The 20,572-nt window shown below is 42.0% G+C and overlaps 1 protein-coding gene across 3 annotated transcripts in view; it reads right to left on the bottom strand.

Annotated features, from left to right (window-relative positions):
- Positions 1 to 284: 284 nt before the first annotated feature.
- Positions 285 to 20,572, bottom strand: part of fibcd1b (fibrinogen C domain containing 1b) — a 129,423-nt gene continuing 109,135 nt past the window's right edge. For all 3 annotated transcript variants that reach the window (XM_053857265.1, XM_053857274.1, XM_053857280.1), the window contains 2 exons: positions 9,458 to 9,637; positions 285 to 5,306 (listed from right to left, as the gene is read on the bottom strand). In XM_053857265.1, the coding sequence (XP_053713240.1) occupies positions 5,041 to 5,306; positions 9,458 to 9,637 (446 nt within the window). In that variant the 3' untranslated portion in view covers positions 285 to 5,040. The remainder of the gene's footprint in view (positions 5,307 to 9,457; positions 9,638 to 20,572) is intronic.

The raw sequence follows: 20,572 nt of genomic DNA, 5'->3' as shown, positions 1-20,572 counted from the left end.
GGAGTCACTGCGACAAGGCATGGGAGATGCCTCCTTTCATTCCATAGACTTCTACATCCCAGCAAGGGCAACAGAAAGGGTAACGGAGATGGCAAACCAAAATGGCTTCACATATATATAAAACAGAGGGCAACATTGAAACAATACAGTGATCACAACCTTGTGTTGAGGTGAAGATTCCCAGAGGTTTTTTTCTTCTTTTTTCAACGGGTGCGAGCGCAGTTCAACACAGTACCAGTAGGTGGTGTTCACTCTAATGGGTTCACAATCACAATAAGTAAGTAGTTCTGTTTTCTTTTTTTTTTTCTTTTCTTTTCTGCATTATGTAAATCGTTCTGTTATTAACACAAACAGCAGGGGGAGGCAGGTTGTACATAAGCATCACATTACTGGAAAAAAGTCCACAGAGAGACACGCTGAGCCTCCTGTTCCGTCTCACTCATGCACACGAGGAACCGCAGCGTGAACGCTCGACCAAAATAGCAACTTTTGTGTTCACTCCCTCATCACAAGAGGAGATTATCGCAGTTTAAAACGTATGCTGCAGTGGAACCTAAATTGTGCTGTTACAGCCTCGACATCTCCTCGAACATCTCACCAAACCAATGATCTCAGTGCTCCTTGCTCAATTAATGATGAACAAATGAGATACTTATGAGGGTTACTTCAATATTAATTATCTATATGTCCATCCCTTATATGAAGCTAGTCTTTCTGAAGCATCTATAATTCAAAAATCAGATCCATCAGACTGGTTAAATAGGTCCTTGAAGTCGGTGAGAAAAAGTCGTCGACAAGGTGGCTGGACTAGCTTGATGGTCATATTTCTTGGTCTCATTCTCAAAGGAGTTTTCCATTGAACAAGATACCAAAATTAAGAGGGTTCTCTAAGTTGACCTGGATAAAGGGTCTTACAGCATGTATCACTGAGAACCTTCCCAGGGCCTCTCACATGCAACCTCATACTACACCGTCATAGTGGTGTGAGTTGAATCGTCTTCATAGATTTAAAATGAAACTGGTTTTCAATCCATTTTTGGAACAACCTCAACTGTGATCGGCAGACCGAACCCTCGCCTCTCCATTGGTCTCCTACACCTTTCTCCCCTCCCGGTTGTTTGCACAAATCTGGATGGACAGGTTTGAATTTTCATTTGTTTCACAAGTAGGATGAAAAAAAGACTTTCATTCTAAGAAGAGCTCTAGAGAAGCTGAAGCCCTCTCTCTTGTGGAAATGGAAAACACACTTGGAAATATTTCCCTAAAACCTCTTGTCTTTTGGAGAAACAAATGGGCTACATTCTGTGGCATCAGCTCTCTGTCATGTCAGGTCCAAAATCATGACGTGATTTGCACAAATTGTTTGAGGCGAATTCCGCTCGGGAATAAGATTGGTCGCAGAAATTCCATCTGTCAGCAGACCAGGAGTCAAAAGAGGTCAAACGTTTGACTGTCAACTATTGTTATGGAAATCGCCCTTCCTGTTGCGCTCTGAAAGATCTGACTCTTGAGCTTGTTGACGGAATTGAAGGGCTATGTTGAAGCCTTACCTCTTTGAGTCCTTTCTGCTATCAAAATGCTTGGGGTACAGTGAAGTCTCTGAGCTGTCTAAGGTAGGAGAGTATTTGAACATGGGTCAATTGGTTCGGTGAAGTCTCTTGGAAAAGGTAGTGGACACACTAGTTTAGTCGAGCTTCAGCACACTCTGAATGTCTATGCACATGTGCTGACTCACAGCTACATATCAGAGACCCACGCTTGTCATCTCATTCTCATGATAGGAACGTTGCACCAATCCCGCAACAGTTTGTGCTGTAATAACACTTGTACAGTCTGTGCTTGAAAGGAAAGTTCTCCTTTATTCCACGGCGGCGGCGGCAGCAGCACACAGGTCCTCGTGCTGGCGTTAGCAGGAATGTCCCACAATAGATCCGGTGTCAGAGGTGTGCAGCAAAACGTTAACTGTCAGTTCAGCAACGATTCAAAACTGTCTGTCATCACCATGTCCTCCTTGTGCATGCCTTTCAATGCAAATCCTTCTCCAACGATTTGTGCTGCCGACTGGCTTTTTTTTCCAAGTGCTCATACAAACTTCCCAGCGAGAACGGCGTCATCCTTCCTCTCCCGCTCATGTGCTTGAGTTCCATTTGTGTTTCAGCATAGTAAGAAAACGGCTTTACATGCTCTAAAAGTCATACTCACTGTACAATAGAATCTACAGATATACTTAAAGCTTTTAGTACATCCAAAATAACTCGATGAAAACAAGAAAACAATTGACTCACAGACTGAAATAAAAATATAAAAATCTCAATTTGACTTTTTTTTTTTCTGTCATACCATATACCGCTCATTTAGGACTCCCGCTCAGAGGAACAAAAGGTTTTGATTTTACAGTCTTTCATGAAAGAAATAGTCCCAAAATAAAGCTTATCATTTTTTGTGAGTGGAGGGAGGTGAAAAAAAAAAAGATGAAGGTAAAGGTTTTTGTTTGATCGCCTCGCCGGGTGGTTCTTTCGCTTGTTCATGATCCCTCAAACTGCGCTGTCACTCCAACTGTGGACTCTAATTTGGGAGAGGTGGGAAAGCAGGTTCCGAAAAAGTAAGTCACTGGTTTGGAAAAGCAGGCTCCCCAAAAAAAGAGACATTGGGTTGGACTTCATTTTTCAGACGTCGGCGTAAGTTACGGTGCTTGGTGTTTTTATTGGAAAGGCCAGTGGACCCTTTACTAAGCTCCTAGTTCCATTCTTAGGTTTGTGTCTCAGTACTCTCCGACAACCAATAGTAGAAAGTCATACACTCTCAACTCAGAAGTGATTAGATTCAGTGTGCTAATCCGATGAAGGCGACCCTGCTAATGACACTCCAAAAATATATTTTCATATGATACAAGAATTTGAAACATGTACACACGAAGTCAATGTGAAAAAAACCAACGCTACTGAGCAGAGAACATGAAGCTTACAAAGTTGTTTGAGAGTATCTACATGAGCGACTTGTGCTGCAACTTCATTTGTCCCATCTGTTCACACATCTTCGGACTAGTGAAGAGGATTAAGACATTTTTATTTTAGCTAAAACAGGGTTCCCTAAATCTAATGTGAGTGACGCCACAATTTAGCGACATCAAGCATAAGCTGACAACTTAATTGTACAATAAAATGTCATTGGCATAGTGAGATAATCTGAGTTATCTTTGAGTTAAAAGCTGTACGGGTGGTGCTAAGATGATAAGACGTCAGAGAGGTACCCATTGAGATTCCAAGATGCATATCTTTTGATGATTATTCTGACAGTGAAAGTTTCTAGAGCAGGAGGCATCGATTTTTCTGACTGTTAAGAATAGTGCTTTACTTTACTCTTTACTTTTGCCCTTGCTCTGTCCTCTACTGGGCTTCACAATAAAGTTATGTTCTTCCAGACATGAACATCCAGGCGACTTCCAGGTGTGGGCTTTTATTTTTGAACTTTGTCGATGTTTTCACTTCCGAGCCTCAGTGATGGAAACCACAAGGTTCCCCAAATGTGCGGCGACCTTTTCCCCTGAACATGGCATGACTCATTCTTCTATGTACATTATATATATATTTATTTATTTATTTAATAAAAAAATATGAATCACTCCTTGGTACTGTGCTATATGATACTTCACGAATGACTTGCTGACTTTCAAGCGTCCCTTCATTACATTGAGCTACGTAAAAGCAAGACAATCCTCCTCAACCATTTCCTGTCCAGCTCGCCGCAATCCATCTAAGATGACTTTAGATTTGTCCTGCCATGTAGGACTCAAGCTACTACAAGTTTACTCAAGTGTGATGCTCTCCATGTGTGATTTGCTGGTTGTGACTTAAACCCTCATGTATAATCCTACGAATTGATGTTTTGACTTCCATTGGCATTAACTGTCAACAATAATTCTCTTTTTTTAGGGCATAAACCTGCTTGGTTACATTCTAAACAAGCTCTGAGTTTGGATCGAAGAATACATGGTAAGATCGGTTACAGCCCTTAAAATTGCCCTGTGTTTTGCCAATTTGTGGGGAGATTGCACAAACTGCAGTCAACAAATGACACCGTACTTTTCTCCATTGGTCTCAACAGCAGCCTAAAGTGAAGGGAGTGAAACCCCTCGTTTTTCGGCCCTAGCCATTCAAAACCATGACCCTTAAAACTGAGGCTACACCCCTACTGGCCAAACCATGCATCATATTTACTCCGCCTGTCCGGACGCGCTGCTGGACCCAGGGAAATTGATAGTGTCGGAGATCTTGCTGTCACTGGTGTAAACACACACTCCAACCTCCAGTCCTGAGTTCCATCTGTGAGTGCTGCATCACTTGGCCTGAACTCAGCTGGCAGGCAGATCAGACAAAGCACCCAATATGCTCCCTAATGGGCCAAGTCCGATGAATGAGATCCCCCTTGATGCTCTCCTTTCCTCATTTCTTTTTCAGCACCTCATAATGCTCCACTCTTTGATCCACTCTGGCCCCTTAACCCTCAGCAAATTCAGCTCTTGTCAAATCGTTCAGAATTCCCTTTGTCTCTGCGTTCATCTGGTTATCACGGGGGCGACCGCGCTCGCCGTGACCCCGGCTGGTCTTATTCACACGGGATGGAAATGCGACACGGTCCATCGAATCGAAGGTCATCTGTATTTGCAAGGGAAGTCCCTTACAAAGAGGGAGAGATGGGGTGGATTTATATCGCTCATTCATAATCTCGTGAAGAGGTTCTCCTTTTTCTTTTCCATTTTGAAAGACTACTTTATGACGCAATCCCACGCCGTGCGCGGGAGGTCGGATGTCCTGCACTGAAATGTCAAAAGCATATCTGAAATGTTGGACTTCTAAAGGAATGGCACAGACTAAAAAAGGACCCAAAAAGCGCATCGAGACACCAGGAGGCAAACAGCAGAGTCACAGCAAAACCCATGGAGGTCAGAATCAAACAATACCAAGAATCTGTCTACCTATCAGAAATGTTTAAAAGAGTCCCTTGCCTTTGTCTCTTGTTTTCTTTTCATTAGTTTTTCCCTCATTTGTTTTCCAGGTCGCGGGTGGGCCGTATCTTCATCTCGGAGAATTTCAGCGAGTACTGCCAGCCAGTCCACGAGGACCACTCAATGCCGTCGGCGTAGGAGGTGTGCTGACCGCGCAGGTACTGGCCGTTGAGATTGGAGGTGTGGCAGTTGCGGTACCACCAGGCGCCGTGGTAGAAAGAGGCGCAGTTGTTCTCCGAGTGGTCGTTGTCCCGGTCTTTGGTGGTGAACTTCATCCCGTTGTGCTTCAGCAAAGAGTCGCCTGGAGTGGGAAGCGACTCATTAGTAAGGAAACAGTGTAAAACACTTGTTAAGCATAAATAGTTTACTTTTATTGCCTATGAAAACGATCTTGAGCAAATTGAATGATCTCTAGACAAGAACCATGCTACACAGCTCTGTATTTTGAAAAACTATGAAGTTGTGGGGACACAACCTCATCATTTTACATTCACACTAACACATAAAAAAATGCTGTTGTGCAGCGTCACACAGTAAAAAGGCTCATGTCCGAAAGACATGAGACATGCGCCTCCAGCTTTTTATGTTTCTGCCAGGATTTTTTTTATCCGGAACAGAATGGAAAGCAGCCAATAGATGCAATAGAGAAACAAGGAGATTGGAAAGTTTTGACTAAAAGCGCTACTTTTTAATCATGAGAAATAAATCTCTCTTCAGTGAGCAGCGCTCCATCTCTTATATTGTCAGGCTGGCAACTTGAGTTCCGCAAACAGACTTCAGTCATTGTGTTTCTTTCTGGATGTTTACGTTAAAAACTTGCGGAAACCACCACAATCAAGTCCATCTCCATTTCGATGTTTCCACTTTGTTTTAATAAGTGTGATCATGTGAGATTTCATCTGTAAAAGGATGAAATTTTCTGAAGGCATGGCGGCTCTCATGAAACCTGCGGCGGTGTGCCACAATAGTTTCCATGTAGTGGAAACTCTGATCTTAGCAAGATGTGTGTAATGCATTTCTTGTACTATTCATAATTTATCACAGTGAAGTCATTTTAATTCATCAGAACGCCTCGTACGCGCACCGCTGCCAACACATTCTCAAGATATTGAAGTGAGTTCTTAATCTGGGAATATTAGTGTATTATTATATGTTGTGTGTCAGTTCCAGCTCAAACTACAATGTATGCGGAATGATGCGTCCGCTAATGTCACAAACAAGGGAGTGAAACAGCAGCCAAACAAGCTGTTGAAAACATAGTGTGGTACTTGCATTTCCTCGCGCAGACTTTGTAATTTCATCCTAAAACCCAATAGTTCCCCATTGCAACGCAAAAACAGAGTTTTAAGAAATCTTCACAGGTAGCAGTTTAAAAAAAAAATCATGCTCATTGTGGAAGAAGGGAATTTCTAGGAAAACATGTTTCATTGAATTAATAGTTCATCATTCAGTTCAGCGTTCTAATAGTTCTATAAAAGCTTTTTTGTATTTGTATATTTGTCTTTTGTCTATTCATATAATATGATTTTTGTTTTATTTATTATTATTATTGTCTTTTGATTTTTCACTTGAAATATATAAAACGAAACATTTCTGATGTAGAGTGGGGTGTCAAACTTCTTCCACTAAATGGCAGCCCTCTGAGGACCGGTTTGACACCCCTGAGCGAGAGAGACCAAACCCCCTCCACCTTTGTGTGTGAGACATCAATGAGATTCAGTAAAACTTTTGCTGGAGTCTGTTAAATGCCTGTAAAATAAACCCCGTGGGCTAATGTCATGGCAAGAGCTCTTCCTCGAACTTCGGCTGTAACCGAAGTTTCACAATCACCTCTGTGACATATTTGATTTTGGGTCTTTACGAGCACAGTACATTTATCTCCCCGTGAAAAAAACCACCACCCTCTTAGGCAGATGTGAAACTGGAGGATAAACAGACACGTTTTCTCCCTGGTGTCACGGATATGCTAATCTCATGCAAGAAATAGGTTTACTTCAAAATGACAGCCGATTTCAAATGAAAAACAGAAGAATTTCCACAGTCGCTTTTTGGTGCAAACAAAAGGGTCGAATAGGTTCGTCAGTTAACACAATGCTACCTTTGTTTCCTCCTTTTTTGTCTACAGCCCTGTTGTGAGAAGAGATTACTGAGACACTGTCAATATTGATGTGTAAAGAGAGTGTGTGTTTAGACATGACGCTGAATGTAATCTGGCTTCAAAAAATGGCAAAATGTGAGGTTGTTAGTTGGCTAAGGCCTGATGTTGAGAAGCCCATCAAAATTCATTGTCCTTCCCCTTGAGGGGCCCACATTTCTTTGGGGGAAGAGAGAGGCAACCCACTCGCATGTTAGGACCTCACCAGGAGGAATTCAAGCTGAATTGGACGCTAGCTTGTATTGGAGCGGAGGAGCAGTGGTTCAACTTCGAGCTCCTCATGGATGACCTCGTCTATCTTTAAATCCAGACATCCTATAGTAATTTGAGATTGTTGGCTTTTGCCTGAGCTCCTATTACTGAAACACCATACAGCCCATAAGTCTCCCTCCTCACATCACTTGTGTGCGAGATCCATCCACTCTGTTTCCATCTGGGAACTGTTTTAGAATGGGTGGAGCCAAAATGGACAACACCATCTTCAGAAACTAGATCCTCATACTGGCTCACTAGGTGGCACTCCATCATTTCATGTAACTGCGGCAAAGAAAGAATAAAACAAAAGGAAACCTTCAATATTTTCAATGAAAGTTGTGGCATCGCCAATGAAACACTCTTGCTTATGTAGATCGCGACCAGCCAGTACATTACAAAGAGAACGCCAGACGTGGAGTAACACTAACTGGTTTAAGCTATTCAGCGAAAGCCTTTTTTCTCCTGTGTTTTGTATTCACCACTTGAAGGTTAGCATCTTGAAGCCACCTCAGTTAGTGTTCATATCTACAAAGGCAGCAATTGAAAAGTAGCCCTGATCTAACTTCTAGCGTCTCCTTAGCGATTACTTGGGCAACAGTCGCCGGCATTGTCTTTAAAGCCCAACATGAGCCGCAGCTCTTCACAGCTTAGAAATGAACGTAACCTTCGTTTTTTTTTTTGAGGAAATGTTCAAAGAGCTCATAATGTTCAATAGTCCCACCCCCACCCACCAACTACCCTCCCAGTACTTTATTCCTCCCGTCCTCTCTCTTTCTCCAGCAGAGGCTTCACACTGTGATCAGAAGTGTTTGGAAAGATAAAGCTAGGAGCAGAATGAAAGACCACTCGACAGCCATCAGGTGACGGCTAACAGCTCACGGAGGCATCAAACAGCACTTAATTGCTCGGGATGTGGCCACCCGGCCCTTCACTAGCTCACTCCAGCCTACTTTCCTGTGCTTTTATCGTCACCATGGCAGCAGGCAGACTGACATCAAGACAGGTAGCAGAAGATAAGAGCGGTTATGGAGGGACGAACGTATCCGCATGAAGTTAAGCATCAGTGAGGCCTTTAGTCCACATAACGTTTTGAGTCCCTGAAATGTTATTGACTTTGTTTCTTTAATGAAAGGTACAGAACTCAAATGTCATAGGGAGATGAGTCTGCTTGGGATTCAGAGTTTGCTTCTCATTTCATTTCTATTTTTTCTCATTTTAAAACAGTTGGCTTGGAAAACATTGGTATGGATAAGGCTGGCAGTTTTACATAAATGCTACATGTTTTTCGGGCTGGGACAACACACTTATTTTGAGCTATGGATTACAGAAAAAAAAGGAAGGAGCAACACGGATTGAATGACGCAGATTAATCCCATATAAAGTTTCTATTGCTAGGGATCATTTTTCAGTACATCTGCTCCAGGTATAAAATGTGGTGTCAGAACCAAAACATCTGTGAAGAAGGAGACTAGAAGAGATTGTGCGGATAATTTGAAAAACTTCCCGATAGAAAAACAGAAATGTTGCGTGGACCTCATGCAGGATCGTCACTGTTGAAGTCTGTGAACAGATTCAGCTTAAATTTAATCACTCTGGTGTCACATATTGTAATAAAAATGGGTTTAATACAATATTTTCATCAATTTGCTCATTTCCCAAAAGAAGGAAATTCCTGTTTGTGTTCTTGCCTACTTCCCTCTAGTCCTCCTCAAGTATTCCTTTCTTTTTTTTTGCAACATTTATACTCCCTGATCTATCTTTCATACGTGTCCTCATTCTATATGCATTTCCCGAGCAGCGCTCCCCCAAGGTTCTTCGAGTTGCCACTTCATTTTCACCAAGTTCTTATTTACGCTGCGGGTCAGGAATCGCAATTAATTGTGCGTGACATAATGACGGTGGCAGGTAGAACGCTGGGAGACTCGAACTTGCTCGCCGGAGGACACCGATTTTGGTTTGATACCCGTGAAGACAACCTCACAGAGAAGCAAAAACAGCTCACACAGAGCTCTTGAAAAAGCCAGGTGGGTGAGTGTGAGTACCTGCGTTGCCGGAATAGTCTCCCACAGTCAAAGGATATCCGTCATCATCAGGGTCTACAGAGAAGAGACCCACACCGAAGGTTCCGTACTGGGCATACGCCGTATTGTTTTCAAAGTCCTCCAAGTCGATGCGCATTTCATAGTTCCCCTGGATCGACAAGGCATGGATCTGCTTCAACCCTGCAGGGAGAAGAGGCAAACTATCAGTCAAAACAAAAGGCAGAAAAAAAATTGCAGGGGTGAAGCTAAAAACAACAGCTGAAAAAAGAAAGTGAAAACAAAAACATGTCTCACTTTCAGAGGGAAATATGAGCAAACATGGTCTGTGGCCTAGTTAGAGTCACTCACCGAGAACGTCAGGAGTTCTAGTTAGGAAAGATGAGCTCCAGTTTCCTCATTCAGTCAGAGTCTGAGGTACTTACACGGTAAAAGTACATTTTTACATTTCAGATTGAATCCTTTTTCCAAGAGCTTCATCTGAAGCTGCGCATGATGGGACGCAGTTTGGAGTGTTTTTTTTTTCACAGGAATTTTAGCATATTTTTTTCTACTTTTGGTCGTTCATTTAATCAGAACAAACTTTTTTGTACTACTTTTTGCTATCATGAAAAGATTGAAAATAACTCCATTAAAAAAGTAAACATACAATAAAAATAATTTTAAAAGATTGTTTTTGTTCTTTTTTTCTCTTTAAATTTTCGATTTTGTGTTTTAACAATTTGCTTGATATCTATTCTTCAAGCCCCATCTTGCTTGTTCTATCGCTTGTTCCTTAGATCTGTTGTACTAAGGAGGAGTCTCAATAGACAATGAGCAGCACCAAGAGAGAAAGTCACCAATGTTTTTTTCTGTTTTTTTTTTTGTGAAATAATTGGAATTAATTTCTGTTTATAATGACATTTGAATAATTATCAATTACAATTAAAAATACCTTTGAAAAAAATACAGTTCATAAAATGTCTCTTATTAAAAGGTGACAACAAAACAAAAACTGTTATTTTAAGCCAGACCCACAAGACAGGAGCGGGACACATGGATAAGACTCTGACATTAAAGTCACAAATGACTCGCACGTGTGAATTTTCCTGCAGTACAAAACCACAGAGTAGCTGAGAGTCATGTTTCAAACGGAGGAGTGGATATTATTTTCGGGAGCTCCATGGTCACAGGAGGATTATGAGTTTCCACTGTAGAACCAAAACATGAAGCTTAGTTCCCTATTTGCAGATGGATTTCCAAGTAAGGTTGAAACTGGGAGACATATTGAAACACTGCAGTTTGTCAGACACATCTACTTGGAGTTATAATTCCTTCTGAAGAGCTCTTCTTAAATTAAGACACAGACACTTCCCATCCGCGTTTCAGCGATTCCACGCTCCAGGTCCCCATCACTTCTTCAAAAACCGCTCAGCATTTCTTTTAATTGTTCCTCAACCTTCTTTTCTGCTGAGTGTGGGAGACAGAAAAGGCTCCGGGGTAAAAAGGTTTCCCGTCCTCTCTTCCTTTGCCCCCTCCTCCCCTACGTTTCCCCCTGCTGCGTCGGAGTGACGGCGCGTCCCAGGGCTACTTTTCCACTCCTGAGCTGATCAAAGAAACCCAAGGAATCGCATGTCAGGAGGAGTAGGAAGAGCTCCACCTCAGTCGCCGGAGTGGAGAAACAAAAGTGAACTCAGTTTTGAGACTTTCACCCATGAAATATGCAAGAAAATTGATTACATTCCGTCATTTTGTGTTAAACAGATTTGCCATCTTTATTGTCAAATGTAAAAATAGTACATAACCATTAGGAATTTGTCCACTGTGTAAATATTACACTCAATTTATTTAACTTCGGATAGAATTTGTGTGTGTTTTTTTACAGACTGAAAACAAAAAAACATTATTTTTGAAATATTTTTTGTTAACATAAGATTGAAAACAACTAAGTAAAAAAAAAAAAACAAACATAAAATATTTTTTTTCTCTATAAATTATTGATTTTGTGTTATAGCAATTTGCTTGATATCAAGCTGCATCTTGGAGGAGTCTCCAAGGACAATGTTTGCAGATAAAATAGTGATTCATGATGACTCTATGGAGGTAGGATGGAGAAGATGAAAAGTCACCATGACTGTTATGATGCATGTTCAGGAGTCTGAGCTCTAGTAGACAGAGATGGAGAGTTTCTTATAGCATGTGCCAAAAAAAGTGTCAGAAATGAGTTCATGTGAGAGACACGTGGAGAAGTTGAAGACAAAGAGAAGCCACATGGTTTGGACGAGAGAGAGACAGTGTTTGACAAAGTCTCTTGGATATGAAGTCCAGAAAGACTGACGTTCATGATGAATGTGGACCTGAGACTAGAAGGTGGAGGACCATTGCGATATTTCTAGCATTGCTGAACGAAGCATATTGTCCTTTATCAATTGACATCAATTGAATCTTTTCTCCAATCCAAAATGTCAATAATTTAGTTTAAAACTCATCCTTTTCAGGGTAGAAATTCAGGGTTTGTTAGGGAAAAGGGTTTGGGGTTTAGGAAAGAAAAAGTCACGACAGTTTAAAGTGATGTATTATGGAACAATATCTGCAGAAAACTAGAACCAGTGAAAAAGAGCCCACAACATTTTTACAACTAATGAAGAACAATACAACACCCTGCAGGTCTTTTGAAAGAATATTCTAATTATGACAAATGAAATATATTAGTAGTAAATGATGTTTCAATTTGTTTTTAATTTTAGAGAAAAACTTGGTGTATTACTGACACAGAATTATTGTAATTTTGCTTGTTGTCAATACCCGAGGAAGTCATTAATAGTTTGTGTATTTCAGTCTGCAGAAAGGTGATGTTTAATATTTCAGGCTGATTTGTCACGAAGTGAACTCTCTGCACTCGCAGAGGAATAAATCTGGGAGTGGCTGCGAGGGATTGGAGTTGAATCTGGAAGCACAAAGCTGTCGGACGCAGATTCACGCAGAATGTGAAACGGTTTACTTTTCTGTCTCAGCCATAATCTGACACATCCAACATGAAAGCGGCTGCAGCAGCAGACGGGTGGCTTCTTCTGAGCGCTGTCACTTTAGCGCTTCAGTTTTTCTTCACTTATAGTAGGGTGAAAGCTCATTTGATGTATCGTAAAGGAGCTGGTTTCGGCCAAGGAGGGAACTTGGCCTTGCAGGGAGGCGGAGTCGCGCCAGAGTCGTCGAGGGAGGAGACTCGTTTATGTGTCGCTTCTCACTCGACTTAAAGGCGTGAACACAAACTGATGCAAAAATAGTTTTCGTCGCCGTTTGAGAACCAAACCACACACGCGCCTCCTGGGAAACGGCCCCTGCGGCGCTTTGACAAACTTCAAAAAGAACTTCCTCTTCTAGGATGGAAAAAAAGAGCAAATGCAACACAATTCTATTTCAAGACGTCTGACTGTATTTACATAAGTTGAATTCAGGCTCTAATGAACGCCCCAGAGAATCCCTGCGAGGCTCTTAATTCGGAATAATTGCAGAGGAAGACAAGAGAATCAACAACAGAGATCTCTCTGGTTCGGAAGTCTAAACACTCAGGTGTGGCTGCCTGTTAATTATTGAACACGTCTTACACAAATGATCATTTTGAGGTGTTTTGCTTCGCCCTTAACGGTTTGAATCACTGGAGCAGCACGGAGGTTTCTTCAAACTGCCTTCTTCCCAGTCTGCACCTGAGCGACGTCAGCGCCGGTGTTTTCTTTCTGGGAGAAAAGTTTGCATCACCATCTTGTTTCCTGTTTTGTAGTTTAATTGCAATTTTGTGGTTGCTTCGCTTTTAAACTGGTGAATCAGAGCACACTATTAATGTACTAATAAAATACTACAACTGAAAATAATTAGGACGTTTATTGAACCAATAATTTCTAAATGAGAATCTGTTAGGATCAAAACAATCCATACGCTGAATATTAAGTGCAGCTCCAAGCTCATTAAAATGCAATATAAGATTCTTTGTCTTTCTGCATTTTCCCTTCGGTGTTGCCACAGCAAGCCCTCTATTTCAACCAATGAAGTTTGAAGAAAAAAAAAACCAAAAACATTACTAAACGTGCTATAAAAATGTTCAAAGACAAATGGATCCAGACAAAACATCCAGTATATATATATATATATATATATATATATATATATATATATATATATATATATTACAAAACAAACCCTTCCTTAATAGTCACACCCACTTCCCCCGATAGAATACACCCGAGATTCAGTTTGGCCCCCAAAACTTAGGTTTATCTGATTTGCTAACTCTGCTGCAAGCAGAATGACCAAAACAACACCTGGCCAATTTATCACCCGAGGCCGCTGTCACGAGAAGCCAGCTCCTCTACTTCAGCATTCAACGCACTTGGATACACACATTCCTTCTACTTACGCGGTGACTGTTTTCAATCTGAGACCAAGAAAGAAAGAAAGAAGAAAAATAAAGAATAATTCTCAACATCGGTGACCTGTTTCCCTCTGATGAAATACAGTATTTAGGTTTCTATCAGCTGCTCAGAGAAATTCATTTATTCTGATGGCATGTCTCAGCTGCATACTTGTTCCGGTTCTACTTTTGGCTTGGTTCCATGGGACAACACTGAATTAATGCCACTCTCATACAATGTAAAGTTGTCAGAACAACTTGACTTGAAGCTTGTACAAAAGAAATTTACAGTCCCCTCAAAATAACTCGGCAGACAGCCATTAACGCTGTCAATAAAAAGTGAGCGTGCCCCTGAATGAAAATGTGGGTCCAAGGTATCAATACTTTTTATGGCCACCATGATTTCCCAGCACTTCTCTCACTTAGTTTGCTTGTCTTTATCAAACTGCTTTCTTGTGCATCATACTGAGAAGTGGCTTATGAGGCATATGGCCTGAACACTGGCCTGAACCCCTTCAAACCTCTGCTGCAATGCTGGCTGCACTCATGTTGATTTTCCAAAAACAACCTCTGGATATGATGCTGAGAACGTGCACTTGGTCTCTGCCTGAACCTGTCCTCTTAAACCGCTTCTTGATCTTGGCCACTGTGCTGCAGCTCAGTTTTATTAGCATGGTGGCAACGTTCCTATAGCCTCAGCTGTCTGAATGTAGAGCAGCATTTCTTCAACAATTCTCAGGCCCAGTGACGCCAGCATGAGAGAGTGTGAGAGTGGTAACTCCAATTTTAATCATCTGCTCCCTGCTCACACCTGAGACTTTGTAACAAGAACAAATCGGATGACAACAAGGAGGGAAAACGGTTAATTGGGTGTTGGTGCTTTTATGGCCAACGGTTCAGACATCAATGGCTGTGTGTTGAGTTATTTCAATGGCACAGTACATTTACATTGTTATACAAGCTCTACACTGACCACATTACACGATATATCATATGCAGCATCATTTCTTCAGTGTTGTAGTAAAACTTTGCAGAAATGTCAGGGGTGTACTGACTTTTGTAAGATATTGTGTATATACTGTATATGAAGGACTACAATTGTTGACTGAGCCAGAGGAGTTTAGAGGCAGAGCAGACTCCAGTCAAAGTTTAATAAGAATAGAGAGTGGTGGCAAAGCATCTGAAGTGAGCAGAGTTTAGAGAACGTTAGAACATCAGAAGAAGGTAAAGTATATTGCAGCATTGGGAAGAGCAGGAGAGTAGAATCGAATAGAGAATAAAGAATCAAGTAGAGTACAAGAGACTCAAGTACGGTACGAGTTAACATAGAGCTGAGTAGAGTAGAGCAGAGTGGACCACAAGTCAATGTGATAGAATCAAAAAAGAGCAGTGTAGCATGGAGATGAGATTCGAGGTGAGTAGTGTTGAGTAGAGTGGAGCAACATATAATACTGAAGACAGCATGACAGTGGAATAGAGTATAAAACGTTGATGGAAGTACAGGGGACTAGAGCAGCCTCAAGTGGAAAAGTGAGTTCAATATAAAACAGTGGAAGATAACAGAGTACAGCAGAGCAGAGGTGAGCACATCACAGAAGAGAATATTGACAAAGAAAACTAGACAAATAGGATGCAGGAAACGTTTCCATTTTTCCATTAAGTACCATTCAAATAATCGGAAACCATTCATCCCAAACGTCCATGTAAGCACGTGCAACACGAGATCCCCCCAAAAAATGAGCTACTAACAACATCCTACATTTGTGTTATCCGTCCGCCGCAGGTCTGTAAATCTCCTCTTCCTTCACTTTGATTAATCCATATTGAAAGTGTGACATAGACATGAACCCGAGGCGACAATACCACCGGATTTTGGGGTGTTTAATATCTTCAGGGAAAACGCAGATCTGTGTGTGTGTGTCTGAGGAACCAGCTCCCGCGGCTCTCTGCGCGCCCGACGGGTAGATAGTGAGTTAATGCAGTCGTGCCGCAGGTCACAGTTTCCTGCGGCACTTCTCCAATCCAACAGTTTGCGTAGGGGATAACAAATAAAAACGCTGTTAGGATATTTATACTAGTGGACAATCCAGAAGGCGGTTAAAATCATCTTTTACGGCTACATTTTCAAGACAGCTGGAGTGAGAACACGTCAACCCAAAGTACTAACAATGAGTGGCAGAAAAAAGACACACAGCTGTTTATTGGACATCATTATGTAATCCCGAATACAAATTCAACACATGCACCATTAAACAGACTTAAGTTGCTATTCTTCCTTCAAGTAGTCATAGTGTGACTAAAGCACTAGTGCAAGCTTTCACAACGAACCCTAGGACTGTGCAGGTCTTTCCTCCTCCCAATGGAGTGTCAGCTAAAACAGCGACACCTGGCTGACAGTCAACAGATGACTGAGACCTCAGTGTTAGTTGGGTAGGAACAATAACCTGCACCACTGGTTTGTCTACCTCTGTGTTAGGAAGACAATAAGGCTGAGGTCTTAAACCGGGCCCCAGAGGGCCACAGTGTGTGTGAATTTTTGTTACAACCAAACAAGCGCACACAAGCAGCACCATACTGACTATGAAGTTATCACACGCTTAGGAAAAGGCTTCCTCTTGTTTTATCATAGCTTCTTCTCATTCCCCCAGCTCTCATGTCCCAGCCCCTCTTGCCCCAAGTAGCTTGTACAGGAACCAGCCTGGTGTGACCTCAAGAGGGACACAAGATTCATCAGTTGGGGCAAGGATAACATAACTGCCAATGTGCATGTTCACAAGCAAAGAGGAGGACAACCCAGCAGACAAGTCCACTAGAGGTGTTTCCGACCTGTGTTGGCAGGTTCTTGACACGACTGTTGTACAAAAACTCTCTTTCTTCCTTAAAGATGGGGACTCTTGGCTCATATTATTATTTAGCTAATTCACTATATATTGTAATTTAACTCCAAAAACATAATTTGTTGCTTTCTTTTCCCCCCAAGAAGCAAAAGGTAACAGTCACCACCGTGTATAGGGTTCCAATGTGTTCCATCCTTCAGTCATGACATCTTACGAATGCTCCTTATCCACTCAGCTACATGAGGGGGGCAATGGCTGACATGCGGCTGCATGGAATCACTGCAGTAGGGCATAACTCATGATGTGAGTCCAAATGAACGACTCGGGGAAATGCTTATGTCTTAGGAAGGCCATTGCAGCTGATGTCGGTTATTCATCAAACAATTCTGTTGCATCTCTCCACTGTGTTGCCATGAATAGAGGCAGAAGAGGGGTGGGCCTGATCGCACCGTCCATATCTGAGCCCACTGCTGTTGCTCTCCGGTCACACGTCTTTGATAGACGATCCACACCCTCTATTACCTTATTAAAGTAGGCCACAGTGATCCATAACCCACAACTTACAGCTCAGAAGGGGAAAGACTAGGAGTGTTTGTAGCAAAAAAATTCTCATTTGTCATTTCCTTTTTGTTTTCCCACGGAAATGATAGAAAAACAAGCCCTCAAACATCCATTAAAGCGTCACCATGAAATGTAATTTTCACAGCTAATGAGATCGGCATTGGACGTCTGGATTAACAATGGAGGCCACCTCTGTGCGATGCTCCTGTGATGCTGCTAAAGCACCAAAATATCAAAGATTTATTTGCTTTTACATGAAAACTATGTTGAGAAGGCTTTTAGGGAGGCAAAAGGAAAGAATAAAATTCCTAAAACCAACAGAGGGATGATTCTCTCTGCCGCTTGTGACATTCCTGGCAGTTAAATTATTCACCATGCTATTCTCTGGTTGATGCTGGAAGGCAGGGCTGAGACTGAGACGAAGACAATGACGAAAAATATTTGTCTACTAACCTTTTTCAGGGACAAAAACTGAGCAAATATGAAAAAGGCTGCTGTGATGATAGTATGATCAAGACTATGGCAAAATACAGTGGACACAGAAAGTCAACATTATGAGATACATATTGCATGGATACTTTTATGCAATAATAACAACATACTAATTTATTATTAACAAAAATATAGTCTTTACTTCACAGAATATGCCACAATGGGGAATGCCACAAACAAACTCCAGCAACTTATCGCTGTGCCCCAGTCTGTAAAGATGAGTGAGAGTTTACTGCTAATCTTAGTCGGAGAAAGGTAAACAAAAAACACATTTTAATACAGAATTGTGTAAACGCATTACAGGACTGTTTTTTTCATTTTTTCATAGTTCAATCACAAAAGGATATTCCTGTTCCATTGTGTCCTTCAGTTGGAAACGGACACAACAATAACAGCAAGTGACTATATCGTAAGCTCAGAAGTCCTTTGCCACACTGCGTCCGTTTCGGGGGCTCGGTGAGCTGATGCTGACATCATCATCGGACGAGGAATTTACACAAAAAAACGGACTTCTGACCTCAGCAGCTCCGCTGGATATCAAAAGATGCGAGCGCTGGAAGTAAAAGAGCGACAGGTGAGCAGTGAACTTTGGCTCGTCGCTACACGGGAGACCACCGTGACATTTGGTGTGACAAAATGCAAAAGAACTTTAAGATTAACTGTCACACCTCTGACACGCCGGGGTCTGCTCCGTCGTTTTCAATCCTCGGCTTCTTTTTATAGCCCCAGTGATTCAAAGATGCCGTGTCTGGATTTCAGCTGGGCTGTATGTGATTGTAGATCACAGCGTCCATATTCATACAACCTGTCCACACTGTCCTCTCCAGCTCTACTGTAGTTCTGGACTCTCAAGCAGCTTGTAGGCACAGTTAATGCAACTTATGAATTGAGGAGTGGCAGCATCTGACACGATATTTACCTGTGACACGCTAATTTCTACATCTAGGAAACAGCATAAAATAAAGTGTCAACGATTGGAAGACATGGAAGAAAAAAAAAACATCTTTCTGTAAATCCCTGTTATGTGCTTTTGATTTCAACCAGTTTTTCTGCACACACTACTTAACTCACAGCCACTTGTGTCCACTTTGTTAAAGTGTTGTTAAATGAGACTAAGAAGAGAGTGCAGGCAGGGTGGAGTAGCAACAAAAGTGAGGTTACTGTATACCATAGTAGAGATGATCGATTATACAGGGAATAAGGCAACAAAAGTCAAATACTATCATTCAGAGACCTTGAATTCCGTTTAACGTTGAACCATAAACCCCATGGCGCACCTGCCGCAAGCTCTCCCCCTGCAACGTGTTTGCCACTTTTTGGTCAACATCCTGACATTGCAAATCTTATGTGTTTGAGAGAAATGCAAAAGTCCACTTTCTTACGTCAATATATTATGCCATAGGAGTGAGGATGGGTTCACACATAAAAGCGCTTCAAGCGTGAGTCACAGCATGGTGCGATGCCGTGTGGAGGGGCCGTAAACAACCGCAAAAAAATTTTTGGTGTGAATCCAGGGTAAGTGGTTTGATGAGTGCAGATCATTTCCTCAAAGAAACACAAGTTTCCACTTCACCTAAGGTCCAATCTTGTTGCCATCTGCTAAGAAAAGAGTGGTGTCAGAGTTCACACTGGTCATACCTCTCACGAGCACAAAGAGAGCTATGTCTGAGTGAGATTTAATCGCAGCCTTACTAAACACCCAGGAGACAGAACTCCTGGTCCACCTCGTATGACTTCTCCACGTCTTTAGAGCAAACCTGGTCCCTTTTTTTTATATTTAAAATGCAGGAGGCCGCTCACATGAGATGACTGCCAGTGAACAAACGTTTATATAAAATACGGAAACCGTATTTTCGGTGATGCGCATGGACAGACTGACAAATTTCCACTCTGTGTTCAAAAGGAATTTGATCCAGAATTTCCTTCAGTTGTGGTATTTGCTCAGTAAACACATACTGCCATCCCCAAGGCGAAGGCTAATTTGGGAATAATGATGCCTCTTGTTGCCCACAGCGCCCTCATTACTGCTCTCTGGAGTCCCCTCACTTTGTCTTTGAAGATGTTTCTCGATATACTGTATTAATGCATATTGTTTTCTGGAATATTATTTCCTGAAGAGGCACACCATGGAGAACATCCTCCTCAGATGTGTGAGAGGAATGATAATCTGAAGGAAGTTTTTGCCGTGCACTTGAGTGGGAGTGTAAATAGAGGCTTTAAGAGAAAGGCATTTCAGGGCGAGCCACGATCACAGGTGCAAGCGTTTGTGACACAGATTCAGTTATATAGACTGCGTTCTACTGTAGCTCTATTAACAGTTTTTCATAGCAGCACTTCCTGTTAATTTATATCAGAACTCTGCAGCACATCTCCACCAGCTGTCGGCGCCCTGATGTTAGAGATGAATGAGCTCGACTCGCACAGTGAGATGCACAGGAGCAAACAAGCTCATGCCCCAATGGTTTCATCTGACACTGGAATGGTTCAAGCACAGCCATTGGGTTTATTTTCAATCATCAGCAGAGCACCACCAGACTCTTTCCCATCATAGTGTCAATTAATACGTGAACGTACGTAGAGCATCAGTGCAGACGGCGCTGAGGGAGATGCTAAGCCAACTGCCCTCCAGCTACCGTCTCTACCTACCTGCTGCATGACCTTTGATTTCAATATTCAATAGCACTGAACTGATAATGAACCCGAACGCTATGTCTCCTTCACAATCGATGTGTACGTCTATGTACTATACATAACAAAGTGCGTGAGTATGCAGGGCAGAGAAGAGATCAGACGTGAGAAACGTGTAACCCATAGCAAGGTTCTGGCCCCTGGTGGACCCACACC

This window comes from Synchiropus splendidus, chromosome 1 (genome assembly GCF_027744825.2).
Source record: "Synchiropus splendidus isolate RoL2022-P1 chromosome 1, RoL_Sspl_1.0, whole genome shotgun sequence".
Classification (NCBI taxonomy): Eukaryota; Metazoa; Chordata; class Actinopteri; order Syngnathiformes; family Callionymidae; genus Synchiropus; species Synchiropus splendidus.
This window is presented reverse-complemented; position numbering and strand designations above follow the sequence as displayed.